The sequence below is a fragment of the Lampris incognitus genome, chromosome 13 (assembly GCF_029633865.1).
Source record: "Lampris incognitus isolate fLamInc1 chromosome 13, fLamInc1.hap2, whole genome shotgun sequence".
Lineage (NCBI taxonomy): Eukaryota > Metazoa > Chordata > Actinopteri > Lampriformes > Lampridae > Lampris > Lampris incognitus.
In genome coordinates, this window is record NC_079223.1 from 32,686,655 (window position 1) to 32,700,586 (window position 13,932).

The window sequence follows — 13,932 nt, forward strand, 5'->3', positions numbered from 1 at the left end:
AACCACTGCGCCACCGTGCCACCAGTATTTCAAGTCCTCACCTGTATTTTGATTCCATTTATACTGTTTATAATATGAAGGCATCTTAAGAAAAATTACACACACTTTGTGGCTTTACCGTTTTGCAATTGACTATGTAAGCATGGCTCCAACAGATATGAGGGAAAAGCTTTCCCACGCAAGCTTTCCCACGCCAAGTTGGCTTTCAGATTTTGCTGAATGTGCAAGTGATGTCTTCATCCTGACACGTCCAACGTTTATGCTTCTGTAATTGCATTTTAAAAGCTGTTTGGATCAATGACTTTCATTTCTGATGACCCATGAAGACATTTTATTTCCCACGTTACCGTGTGACACCATAGAACTAACCTGGTCTGAATGGGCTGAGGATGGTGTTTCACCAACATGGGGAGGAGGTTTTCTTGAATACCTGAGCCCTGAATAACAACACGTCCCGACTATTTTAACAGTTTCACTTTTTCTGGGCTGATAAAAGCATCCAAAGTCTTTTTATTTCATTCCAATTAGTTTTAAAAATACTAAATTAATGTTCATTTAAATGTTATCCATCCATCCATCCATTGTCTTAACCGCTTATCCTGCTCTCAGGGTCACGGGGATGCTGGAGCCTATTCCAGCAGTCATTGGGCAGCAGGCGAGGAAACACCCTGGACAGGCCGCCAGGCCATCACAGGACCCATTTAAATGTTATAAGAACTAAAATAAAAAACACATTCAAAACTCGGCCTATTGTGTGTGTGTGTGTGTGTGTGTGTGTGTTGTGTGCAGGGGCATGCATGTGTGTGCATTTATTGTAGCGACAGGAAAGAAAATAATACTGCGGATCTGGAATATTCATCTGAGAGGAGTTGGACTGAAACTACCAAGAACGAGTCACACAAAATTCTTTCCATTGTTGCCGCAATGAGTGTGTGTGTTGTGTGTGGGGGGTGACTTGCTGAGTCCAAACTGACCTGGTTTCCTGTTTTTGTTCACCCACACTAACACACACACACACACACACACACACACACACACACACACACACACACACACACACACACACACACACACACACACACACACACACAGAGTTGTGTCCAGTTAAACAACCCACTGCCGAGAGAATGGCCAGTCTCATGTGTCTCACCGTATTTCTGACTGAATATCGCCATATTGATAAAGGGATGATATTTAGAGGATGTCTACTTGTTCTTCCATGAACATGTTGATAAATGATCATTAGTAATGTGGATATGATGACCAAGCAGGTAGAGACATTCATTGCTCATTTCAATAAAACAGTGGAATAGGTTCAGAAACTGTCTCCCTTTACTGTAATGCAGCCTTTAAGACCAGGGAATGACAACATTTAAGTTCTATCACCATATTAGCAGAACCACAATCCCACAACACATCTAGTCACACCACCATATATACACATTCTAATGATATATAGACCAGCTCTAGTCCCACTACACTACCAACCCCAGCCATCATGGTCGCTGTTTTTCAGAGAAAAACATCACTTCATCCTTCATCTGGCTGTGTGACTCTGTAGAAACTCATTTTGATGCGTTGAGATTTTCTCTTTAATTTCTGTCTGTCTGTCTGTCTGTCTGTAAACAAACACTAAAGGTATTTCTTACTGAGATATGAAACCCCATAAACACACCTACAATGGAGTCAACTCAACAGCCTCGCAGTGCTATGAAACACGCGCACACACACACACACACACACACACACACACACACACACACACACACACACACACACACACACACACACACACACACACACACAAATCAAACGATCACACCCAGAAAGATGGAGACAAATTTTTATTAATCTCAGATTTACACTAACAAATACTCCATCTTATTCTTCACCTCTCTCTCTCTCTCTCTCTCTCTCTCTCTCTCTCTCTCTCTCTCTCTCTCTCTCTCTCTCTCTCTCTCTCTCTCTCTCTCTCTCTCTCTCTCTCTCTCTCTCTCTCTCTCTCTCTCTCTCTCTCTCTCTCTCTCTCCACATTTCATCTGAGCTGAGAATGATCACACATCTGTGTTACTGCTATTCTAGCCAGTGTGCTCTGACATCTATATGTAAACTACAGCTACATTACCAGACACACACACACACTTGTTTTGCTATGCTTAAAAAATGAATAAGGGAACTGGTTGAAATGGAAATGTGTACATTGGACGCGTTTTGCTTTGCTTTCCACTCCTACCAGTGCCCCTCTCCAGTTAACTGTTTTAATATCAGTCAGCTTTTGATTGAATCGTGCAGATTAAAGTCTAAAATTGAGATCCAGAAACTTTTACAATCCAACTGTTTTCTCAGAAACTCTGGAAGCAAAAAAAAACCCAGATGTGTCAAGCATCAGGATGACCTACCAACAAAAATCAACCAGCTAACAGCATGACAGTTACATTTACACCACAGGGGTCTTAATCACCAGAAGACAGTGAACAAGAGAATTATAGCAGATTTACATTGACACATTTCAGTGTAACAGACATCTAATCAATTGTTAGGCCTGCCATGCTCTATGGTATAGAAGCATTGACAACAACAGAGAGGCTAGAATCTACATTCCAGGTAGCAGAGATGAACATGCTGCACTGGTCCTTGGGAATGACTCGAAAAGACAGGAAGAAGTGAGAGCTGCGTTCAAGATCAAAGGAATGGATGAGAAGTTGAGAGAGACAAGATTGAGATGGTTTGGACATGTACAGAGAGGAGGCATAGACTATATAGGAAAGAAGGTATTGGACCTGGAAATACCTTGCAAAAGAAAAAGAGGAAGACCAAGGAAAAGATGGAGAGACCAGATAGAGGAGGACATGAGGAGGGTTGGACTGCGAAAGAGGAATGCATCAGACAGAAAGCTATAGAGGGCAAAAATCCACTGTGGCAACCCCTAAAGAAACAGAGAACATGCCAAAAGAAGAAGAAGAAGAAGACATATAATCACCATAAGAATATAAAATGGAAGGAGGACACTGACAATAATGGTGCTTAAGTCAATGGGGGGATAATAGTAACAGCACACAACAGTCATATTAGTTGATTGGTATTAGTTGGATAGTGCCAATAGAAACCATATGAGGATGAATTGGCCTGGTGCAACTGACCAGTGACTACCATCTCAACTGGTTGGCTCAGCATGTTTGAAGATTTTTAATTATTCATCAGAATCGAGTTTCTATAAGTTTCTACCAGAGGTTCCTAAAGTTTGTCACGCCTTGTTTAGGGACACTTCCAAGTACTAACCAGGTGCAGGCCTGGTTAATACTTGGATGGGAGACCCATAAGCTATCAAGTATTTTGTGCAGTAAAATAAGCGATGAATTCTCATTATCGGTCAAAAAGACAGATAATTTACAAAATAAAGAAAAAACTGTTCATCAGCCACACTTTGTATCATAAAGTATAATTACAAAACAGAATTAAATGTTTTCTATACCGTGGATTCCCAAATTTGTTTTATGTCTTCTTTGCCTCCTTCATCAACGTGTTTTTTTTTTCTCTTGCCAGGCAGAGTTTCCACTGTCACTTCGGTTGTTCCACACTCTCCCATTTCCACTACTGGGGATAGCTACCAAATCCTACTGGGGAAAACAAAAGCACTATCTTTTCGTCCGCGGTGGCGTAGCGGTCTAAGCATCGGCTTTGTGTCAATGCAGTTGCCCACTGGGGACTGGGGTTCGCGCCCGGGTCTCGTCAGATCCGACTATGGCCGGACTCGATGAAGCAGCGATCATTGGCAACGCTGTCTTCGGGAGGGGGGCGGAGTCGGCTTGTGTTCGTCACGTGAATGCGTCTCTGTGTGTGTCGGAAAAAGCAGTGGTTCGGCCTGGATTCGCCTTGTCACGAAAGTGGGGAGGCGTCTCCTTCGAGACTGCCGGCCAGAGAGATGCAGTTGGAGAACGCATGCAGTACGAGGGTGGGTGTCTGAATTAAAATAGAGATCGATTGGCGACTAAATTGGGAGAAAAAAGGGAAAAATCAAAAATAAATTTAGAAAAAGTGCTATCTTTTTCCTATTTTGTTGGCACGACGGTTGATGCACTTCCTTTGTGCCGTAAATCGAGCCTTCATTTTCCTGCGAGATCGTACCCGGTGGCAGACAGAATTGCATAGTGAAAGCAAGTGAAAGCGAGGATTATAGGGAACCAATATAAATGCTGATGGTGTCATTATTCTCTAGCCTTTATATTGTGCAATCAACATTTACTTCAGGCTGTGACGTCTTATATCAGCTTCTGTGAGACAGCTATGTACCATCAAGCACCAGGGATAGTTAAAATAATGACAAACCCTGGTTTACAGCTAAACTCTTACAGCTTAGGTTGGAAAAGGAGGAAGCGTTTAGGGGTGGGGACAAGGTCCGATTTAAAGAGCCTAAATACAGGTTTAGCAAGGCAGTGAGAGATGCAAAATGACTGTACTCTGAGATAATTCAGCAGCAGTTCTCAGAAAACAACTCGGTCTCTGTCTGGAAGGGCCTCAGATAGATCACCAACTACAAACCGAAAGCCCCCCCCCCTCCACAAATGACTTGCACCTGGCTAACAATCTGAATGAGCTTTACTGCCAATCTGAAAGAGTCAATTGAATAGTCCAGACACCATGTCACTCATGTCTCCTGACCACCAGGTCCTCCTCCCCCCCTCAGCAGAGGGCCCAGGCCTCTCCACAACTGCCCACCTTAGAGGCCCCCTCCTACCACAAAGACAACTCTCTCCATCCTGGAGAGGTATGTTAAAAGGCTGTTCAAGAGACAGATCCCCAAAAAAAGCTGCTGGACAAGACTCTGTCTCTCTCTCCACCCTGAAGCACTTTGCTGATCAGCTGTCTCTGGTGTTCACAGACATTTTGAACATCTCACTGGAGACATGCCACGTACCAGCCTGCTTCAAGACCTCTACCATCATCCCCATCCCCAAAAAAACAAAGCCCACAGGACTCAGTGACTACAGATCCATCGTCCTGACCTCTGTGGTAATGAAGTCTTTGAGTGCCTTGTTCTGTCCCACCTTAAAACTGTCACTGACCCACACCTGGACTCCCTGCAGTTCACCTACAGAACCAACAGGTCTGTGGACGATGCAGTAAACATGGGCTCCACTTCATTCTCCAGCACCTGGACTCTGCAGGACCCTACACCAGGAATATGTTTGTGGATTTCACCTCCTCCTTCAACACCAGCATCTCGAATCTGCTGCAGGACAAGCTCTCACAGCTGCACGTGCCTGTCTCCACCTACAGGTGGATCACCAACTTCCTATCTGACAGGAAATAGCATATGAAGCTGATGAAACATATCTCTGACTCCCAGACCATCAGCACCGGTCCCCCTCAAGGCTACTCTTCTCCCTGTATACAAACAGTCACCAGTCAGTCAAGCTCCTGAAGTTTGCTGGTGACACCACCCTTATTGGGCTCATCTCTGGTGGGAGATTGACCACCTGGTGTCCTGGTGTGGCCAAAACAACTAGGAGCTCAATACTGTAAGGACAGTTGAGATAATTGTGGACTTCAAAAAGTACCCTGCCCCATCTCCAGTTGACACAGTGGAAACCCTACGCTTCCTGGGCACCATAACCACCCAGGAACTTAAGTGGGAGCTGAACACTGAACATCAGCTCCCTCACCAAGAAGGCACAGCAGAGGATGTACTAGACTAATGCCATGCACTTCTTACTGGTTTACCCCAAAAAAGTATCGATAGGCTGCAACTAATACAGAACGCGGCAGCAAGGGTCTTAACAAAAACCAGGATCACATTACTCCAATTTTAGCATCTTTGCACTGGCTTCCTGTAGCATTGAGGATTGATTTTTAAATTATTTTACTTGTGTTTAAAGCTCTACATGGTTTAGCACCCTCATACCTATCTGACTGCTTATCTGATTATGCTCCGAGCCGCTCTCTTAGATCCTCTGGTGCTGGCCTGCTTAATGTCCCTAGAATGAACTACAAAAAGTATGGCAAAGCAGCGTTTTGTTTTTATGCACCGATGGCTTGGAATAGACTCCCCAATCAAATAAGACAAGCAACGTCCATAGATAGTTTTAAGAATCAGCTCAAGACCCATTTTTATGCTCTTGCTTTTAATTAATTCCACTTTATATTTCTTTTTATTCTTATTTTTTATCTTGTACTGTGGTTTTATTTTTTGCCTTTTTTATGCTTTTTTTATTGTTTTTAACTTATTTTATCTGTATTGTTGAGTTTAATTGTTTCCCCTGTTTTTAATGTAAAGCACATTGAGCTGCATTTTATGTATGAAAGGTGCTATATAAATAAAGTTTATTATTATTATTATTGTTATTATTACTTCCTGCCACAGCTGAGAAAGCTCAAACTGCCAAAGCCAATGATGGTGCACTTTTACACTGCCATCATTGAGTCCACCTCACCTTCTCCATTACTATCCGGTATGCTGCTGCCACTGCTGCCACTGCCAAGGGTAGTGGAAAAAGACAAGGACAAGGACAAAATACACTGGGCAAGGGCAGACTGCAGTACATCATTCACTCTGCTGAGAGGGTGATTGGCTGCAATCTCCCGTCCTGCAGGACCTGTATGTCTCCAGGACACTGAGGCAAGCAGGAAAGATCATGGTCCACCCTTCCCACCCAGGTCATGGTCTCTTCAAAACACTCCCCTCTGTCAAGAGGCTAAGGTCTATAAAAACCAGAACATCGCGCCACAAGAACAGATTCTTCCCTACAGCAGTAGGCCTTTCTAACAAATCCCCAGATATCCACAGATCCTGATATTACCATCCCCTTTTATCTCCCATACTGTGCTCTCTGTATATGGACACCCTCCATAAAAGCTGCACTACCTTGTAAATAACTCTTATTCTGTAATGAATTAGGGGCTGCCACGTGGTCTCATGTTCAACTGAACCATTACATTACATTAAATTACATTACAGTCATTTACCCTACGCTTTTATCCAAAGCAACTTACAATAAGTGCATTTAACATAGGAAATCAGGAGAACTACTTGTCATCAGAGGTCATAAGTGCATCTTCTCTCTAAACAAGCATCTAAGAGCAAAACCAGTGCTAAAGTAAAAGTGCAAGAAAGCGATTTTTTTTTCTATGAGTGAATACAATAAGTGCTAAGAGCAAGTAACAGGGTAGTAGTTCTTGAAGAGGTGAGTGGTCAACCTGCGCCGAAAGATGGGCAGCGACTCCGCTGTCCTGACATCAGTGGGGAGTTCACTCCACCACTGTGGGGCCAGGACAGAAAAGAGCCGTGACCGGGTCGATCGGCAGCAAGGGCCTCTGAGCGACGGGGCAACCAGGCGTCCCGAGGCAGCAGAGCAAAGTGGTCAGGCAGGGGTGTAGGGCTTGACCATGGCCTGGAGATAAGAAGGAGCTTTTCCTTTCACTGCGCTGTAGCAGGGGCGGATCTACAGGGTGGCAAGGGGTGGCAGCTGCCACCTCTGGGACACAGTCTTGCCACCCCTGTTGCCACCCCATTTATAAATCAGATAATATGTTTTTAAAGTACATTTTATGTACATGCATGGTGAAGGTCAATGAGACCCGCGCCAAACTCATCTCAAACAGAAGTTGCTGATTTAGAATCCCCCTCCCCCTCACAGGCGCGGATCTACAGGGTGGAAAGGGGTGGCAGCTGCCACCTCTGGGACACAGTCTTGCCACCCCTTTGCCACCCAGGAAAAAATCTCTAGATCAACCACTGCCCTGTAGGCTAGCGCCTGAGTCTTAAACTGGATGTGAGCGGCTACTGGGAGCCAGTGTAGGGACATGAGAAGGGGAGTTGTATGGGAGAATTTAGGGCAGTTGAACATCAGACGAGCTGCAGCTTTCTGAACAAGCTCCAGAGGTCTGATGGCCGATGCCGGGGCACCAGCAAGGAGGGAGTTGCCGTAGTCCAGCTGGGAGATGACCAGTGTTGATTGTACCTTATTGCACCTTACTTTTTTATTTTATTTTATCTTGTATATTTTATCTATTCTTTTTAACTTTTAACTTTACTATTTACTGTTAGTTTTCCCTCTTGCACCAGCAAAATGTCCTTGTATGTTCTTGCACTTGGCAAAAAATATGACTCTGATTCTGATTCTGATAAGTTAAAACAATACAGTTGCCTACTGCCACTTTAATTATGTTTGAGAACACAGTTAAATCATTGCAGCGTTCACACTAACCCAAAAGCATTTTTGAGACAACATAGTTGTATTTTCTTCTCTGTCTCCAAACAAAATGTGTTTATTGTGACGTCCCGCAACCCACACGTAAGTCACAACCCACAGTTTATACCCAGTGGTTTAAACAGTAATACATATGTGATACAAAAGCAACCATATAAAAAACAGTATTATATTGCATCGTTTCTAAAGTGAGTTTTACAAGTGTTAGAAAATGTTTAGGCTTCACATTATAGCCAAACATCCGTCCGTCCAGTCCATCCATGTCTAAATCCAGTTCAGAGCCACATGGTACTACACATGCAGTATTCTGGTACACATCTCTTCCTTTTCCATTCCTCATTTGTATTTCATGTCTGATGAAGGTGTGGATGACTGAAATGTATCATGCTTTCTAAAACTAAACTATATTTTTATATGTTTTTATATATGGACACAGTATTGCGCTTCATCTTTTATGGATGTTTACACTTATCTAAGCAACACCTTTAGTCTGGTTCTTTGACCATGAATCCACCGACCATTTCAAATTCACTCATCTATGAAATTCCCATTAAAAACATTACAAGCATTGAATCATGATGTTAAAATTCAAAATGAGCCATGTGGGTGATCGATTTATGGCTTACAAAGCTGAAGAGTGGGAGCTTTGTATGTGTGTGTGTGTGTGTGTGTGTGTGTGTGTGTGTGTGAGTGAGAGAGAGAGAGAGAGAGAGCGAGAGCGAGAGCGAGAGAGAGAGAGAGAGAGAGAGAGAGATTGTCTTGGCAGTGAAATGTGGCACCCTCCATTTCCTGTTAGTCACCAGACAGTCATGTAATGTGATGTAAGAGACACTGAACGCTCTGTTGTCGTACTGTCAGCAGATTTACCCAACACGACCTGAAGACATCACTGGTTTCACCCTAATTATCCGGAGTAACGTCAAGACCTAAACCCAACATGTCTCTTGACGGTCCTGACACACGACCAGTTTGTTTTCTTTGTTGTTTTGTCAATTCATCTCATTCATTCTGATGACACAACATAGGTCACAGAGAACCATCAGACCACCCACCAGAAACATGACGACTTGGGACAGTCTGACATGAACAAACAAGATGCACAGAAAAAAAGGTAGAGAGAGAGATGGGGGGGGGGGTCACACATCGCTACTGTTTAACTGTTTGATGGAAACTTCCAATCAGAAAAGAGGAAAACAGAGCTTGAACTCTGTATGTGTATGTGTGTGTGTGATATGTATATATATATATATATATATGAGAGAGACAGACAGAGAGCGAGAGAGCGAGAGAGAGCGAGCAGTAGACAGAGAAACAGATGTGTGTTGTGTGTAATGTGACTGTTGACTCTTTCATTTACCGTTAGTTAAGCTGTCCTGTACAAAGCCATAAGAGTATTGCAGTTTGGGCAGAGGTTCGTAGATGAACTGCTTTAAAGCAACATGTCTGCCAAACAGGAAAACCAACAAGTTCAGGTGAACTTGCAAAAGGTGGATGAAACTTAAAACCAAGTGAAGGGTGGAGGATTGTCTGTCCATCATGTGGTTAATTCAAGATCATCTTTTGCATATTGTCCCTCCTATGAGTGTGGAGCTGCAGCCACCTTAGAGACTGCAGTGAGCATGCCGTCCATCCTACATGGAGGGAACTTACACAGGCAAAGGCAGGAAACTCATTTGGATTTCTTTTCTTTCTTTTACTTTTTTTCTTTTTTCTTTCTTTCTTTCTTTCTTTTTTTTTGCAGAAAAATCTGACAGCCCATTTTATTTTCCTGGAAACGCGCTGTGGGTCCCGGAGCCAAACTTCAAACTGACAAGTTCTTTTTTTTCCATATGTTTTACTTGAATACCAGTCGCATGCCAGTGACTTCTGCTATCCAGGCCTCCGTTTTTCCACCAAACCAGCCAGCAGAGTTCAACCAAACGCTGCCTTTCACCTTGTCTGCCAAATAAACCTGCATGCTAAGAAAGGAAAGCGTTTTGCTGTTGTGGTCCCTGGATTTAAAAAAACCTTCATCATGTCAACCACTGATTTCATCTTTAGAGCACCTCTTACTTTTATTTATTACGTCTTCATCCGTTGACCTATCACGGTTCTAATTTAATCATCTTGCTGTGATTCAAGTCATTTTAATTTATCATTCTTCCATAACTCGTTTTACATATGTTCTCTTTATCGTTTTTGCCTGCATACTTTCCCTTCCTCCCAAACCTGGAAGCTAAGCTCTGGCGGTCAGGACGGGTTGGACCACTGCTCCACTCTGGACCTCCACTCTGGACCTGTCTGTGCCTCAAGTTTGGACCTGTCTGGGCCTCCACTCTGGACCTCCACTCTACCTATCTGTACCTCCACTCTGGACCACCACTCTGGACCAGTGTCGCTGGTGGACTGGGCTCTTACCTGCCAGCAGCGCGGCGGGAAGCAGGACGCAGTGCAGCAGCACGAGCGCCACCTGCAGGTCCATCTGCGCCTCCCAGCGACCAGAAGCCGAACTGGACTGAAGCGAAGCAAACCGTATTCCTCAAGAAAATAAAACTCCTTTTCGATAAATCCAAACAGAAGAGGCACTCGGGTATCCTACATTTCTATGTCAGGAAAAGTTGGTGAAACATCTGGAGTGAATGGAAAAGTGTTTTGATCCGAGTCGCGGTCATGATCCAAAACCACCAGGAAAAAAAAAACTGAAGGTGGAAAAGTTGGAAAAAGTTTGAGCGTCGATTCTCCGCCAACACGTGTCCCTCTCACGCCATCATATCGACCGAGGCGCTGATCACTCTGCTGATCGTTATATTGATCACAAACAACGAGTTTCTGAAACCGGGGGGGCGCATTTCGTCGATGTGTCCCGGTCAGAGAGGCTCCTCGGCGGATCCGTTCCCCTCCAGAGGCGGTGCATGAGTTGGATGTTCCGTGTGGAGAACCGGAGAGAAGTTTGTTGATGGAAAATGTGATTCAAAGGCGACCAGTCGCTCCGTTCACTCCCATGTGTTGGACCGCTGCTATGTCACTTCCACGTGCCCGCCGACGTGCACGTCACACACTGACGCGATGTTCACTGTTGCCTTCAAACACCAACCCAGCGTGCGCGTCACAGCAGCACCGACAGCCTCCACCTATTCCCCCTGCACAGCTGCACCATGTTGTTATTCTCACTGCCGAGCTCAGAAGGTGGGATACATAAACGAGCAAGGCAAGTTTATTTGTAAAGCACATTTCATAACACGAAGGCAGTGCATAAGACATGATAAAGACATTAACAAGAAATATAAAAGAAACTTGAAATGAAAGTAAAAGACGAAAAGGTAGAGCAGGAAAGTATCCAGAGCAGGTTATAAAGTGCTGATGTTCTGTGTTATGAGTTTAATGTGAATCTTTCATCCTGAAAACACATAAAAATGTAAAACTGAATCAAGCTGAAAGTTCACTGTCTTGTAGACAAGAAATGCTGAGAAATAATAAAAATCCATGTACCTACGACAGCCTATCGGTGTCTTTTAATCCGGAAAAATAATTGTTAATTTCAAGGTTTTTTCTATTATAACATTTCTTCTTTTATGTTAAACTTTGACATCCATGATAGCACATTCAAACATTCTGTCATGTTTATCTCAGAGATATGAAGACTCTATGTGTGTGTGTGTGTGTGAGAGAGAGAGAGAGAGAGAGAGAGAGAGAGAGAGAGAGAGAGAGAGAGAGAGAGAGAGAGAGAGAGAGAGAGAGAGAGAGAGAGAGAGAGAGAGAGAGAGAAAGAGAACAAGACAGAGGGAGAGAGAGATTTAAAAAATACCTTTATTCAGATTACATTACAGTCCAACCGCTGATATTCAGACATACTCACCTCTTTATAATCCAGCTCATACAAAGAAAACAGTCAGGGGAAAAAGACAATCGAGTAGTCTAAACAAGCATTTGTAACGACAAACAGAATTTCAAACTTAAATAGCCCAACATAACAAACACAAAATTCGTCTCAGGGGGGGTTGCGGCAACACAACATCCTGTCCTTAGAGCCTCGCATCGGACGAGGAATAACTCCCTAAAAAACCCCTTTAACAGGGAGAAAAATAGGAAGAAACCTCAAACCAACAGAGGACGGATCTCTCTCCCCACACTCCCAAGACGGACCACGTGCAATGGATGTTGTGTTTACACAATTTACATAACAAAATAAATAAAACAAAGCCAATGATACAGCCAGGACTTTCCCTTGTTACACAAATTAGAAAAAAATAAAAGAAAACCAGATCTTCATCAACTACCGCTAAGCACAATACTACCCCAAGTAATGGGGGGGGGGGGTCATTCCCGTGTGGATGCTCTGCTCCCGTCGCAGGCCCCTCATCATCTTCAGCTCCTCTTCAGACAGTTTTTTAATCCGTTACTTTAAAAAGTCTCTTTTGCGGCATGTAGACCTCGTGTTGAGCAGCTGAGCTACTGCCTCGGTGTAGTCAAGTCTCGATCCTGCTGCAGCCACTATGCACTGTAGGGTGATGTTCCTGGTGGAAACCAGTTTCTGGGGAAGTCCTGGAGAGAGCACCAATGGTAGACATCCAGCCTGGCTCCATCAGTGGCTCCTCCAGCAGCAGTAAGAGGGAGATCACCCAGTGCAACACACTCATCATGACCTAATTTACTGAGCCTTTAACCTTTAACAACCCTTTTCTTTTATTGGCCTTATGCAACTTTCTAAGAGCTGTTATGCGTTTTCTCATCCAACAAATCGAACCCAACTAATTTCTGCACAGTCAACACGCTTTCAATAAAGTTTTCACTATCTGGAAAATACTTAGATACCTTCACAGATTTTCCAAAGGTGTCATCTAGAAAACCTTTCATTTCCTCAAGTGAATACCGATCTCCAATTTGTGACTGTGAGTCTGTAACAGAGATAGTCAGAGTCAGTGTCCTACCCCAGCAATACTCTCCATAACGCAAGACTCACCCTTTCTCCCCTTTGCACCACCAGCCTGACTATGGTCAGGTCCAGCTGCTGGCCCTTTTCCGCTGCTTTACCCTGGTGCCGGTTTCTCCTCTACTTTCCTTTCGTCTGTTTTGACACTCGGGACAGCCGAGCTGTAATCAGTTACATCCTTACTCGCCGTTTCCCTTCCTGATTATCTGCCTGCCCGCTGTATCCCTCTCCTGCCTCGGGCTCAGTCGGCAGGGCGCCATCCCCCCGCGGAGCAGCGGCGTCCGATGGCTCCTCAGCCAGCGGAGCACCGATGTTAGTGTGCCCCTCGGCCGGTCCGGCCCCCGGTTCAGGCCGCCCCTCGGCCGGCCTATGAGGGCAAGCGTTCCGCTTGCGCCCCACATCCCCACACTCAAAACATGTAATGCCTCCTGTGCTGGCGTACACCATATAATGTCTCTCCCCATGTTTCACTCTGAAGGAAACCCCCAGCGTATGTGACGGACAATTCAGATGCATAAAAACCTAGTCTCCGGAGGGATTGGACATGTTTAACTTTATCGTCCGTACAGCCCAACCCCAAAGTTCCCGAAACGCCGAAGCTCCCGCTCCAACGCCTCATTGGGAATGAATGGGGGAACAGTGGGCTACCCCCTGCACTGCAAAAGTTCTATGTTGGCCAGCTGCACCAAGGCCATCCCGGCATCGACGCCACCAAACGCAGAGCTCGGGAGACAATGTACTGGCCCTCAGTGTACACAGACATTGAGAGGGAAGTGTCTCGCTGTGCGGCCTGCAATGCTCTCTCTGTACCTTATT

The 13,932-nt window shown here is 44.5% G+C and overlaps 1 protein-coding gene across 4 annotated transcripts in view; it reads right to left on the bottom strand.

Moving 5' to 3' along the window:
- The window catches only part of piezo1 (piezo-type mechanosensitive ion channel component 1), a 178,998-nt gene extending 167,334 nt beyond the window's left edge, over positions 1-11,664 (bottom strand). For all 4 annotated transcript variants that reach the window (XR_008811284.1, XM_056292214.1, XM_056292213.1 and 1 more), the window contains exon 1: positions 10,605-11,664. Coding sequence is in view for 3 of the 4 variants with exons in the window: in XM_056292214.1 (XP_056148189.1) it covers positions 10,605-10,668 (64 nt within the window). In the remaining variant the exon portion in view is untranslated. The remainder of the gene's footprint in view (positions 1-10,604) is intronic.
- Between the last annotated feature and the right edge of the window lie 2,268 nt (positions 11,665-13,932).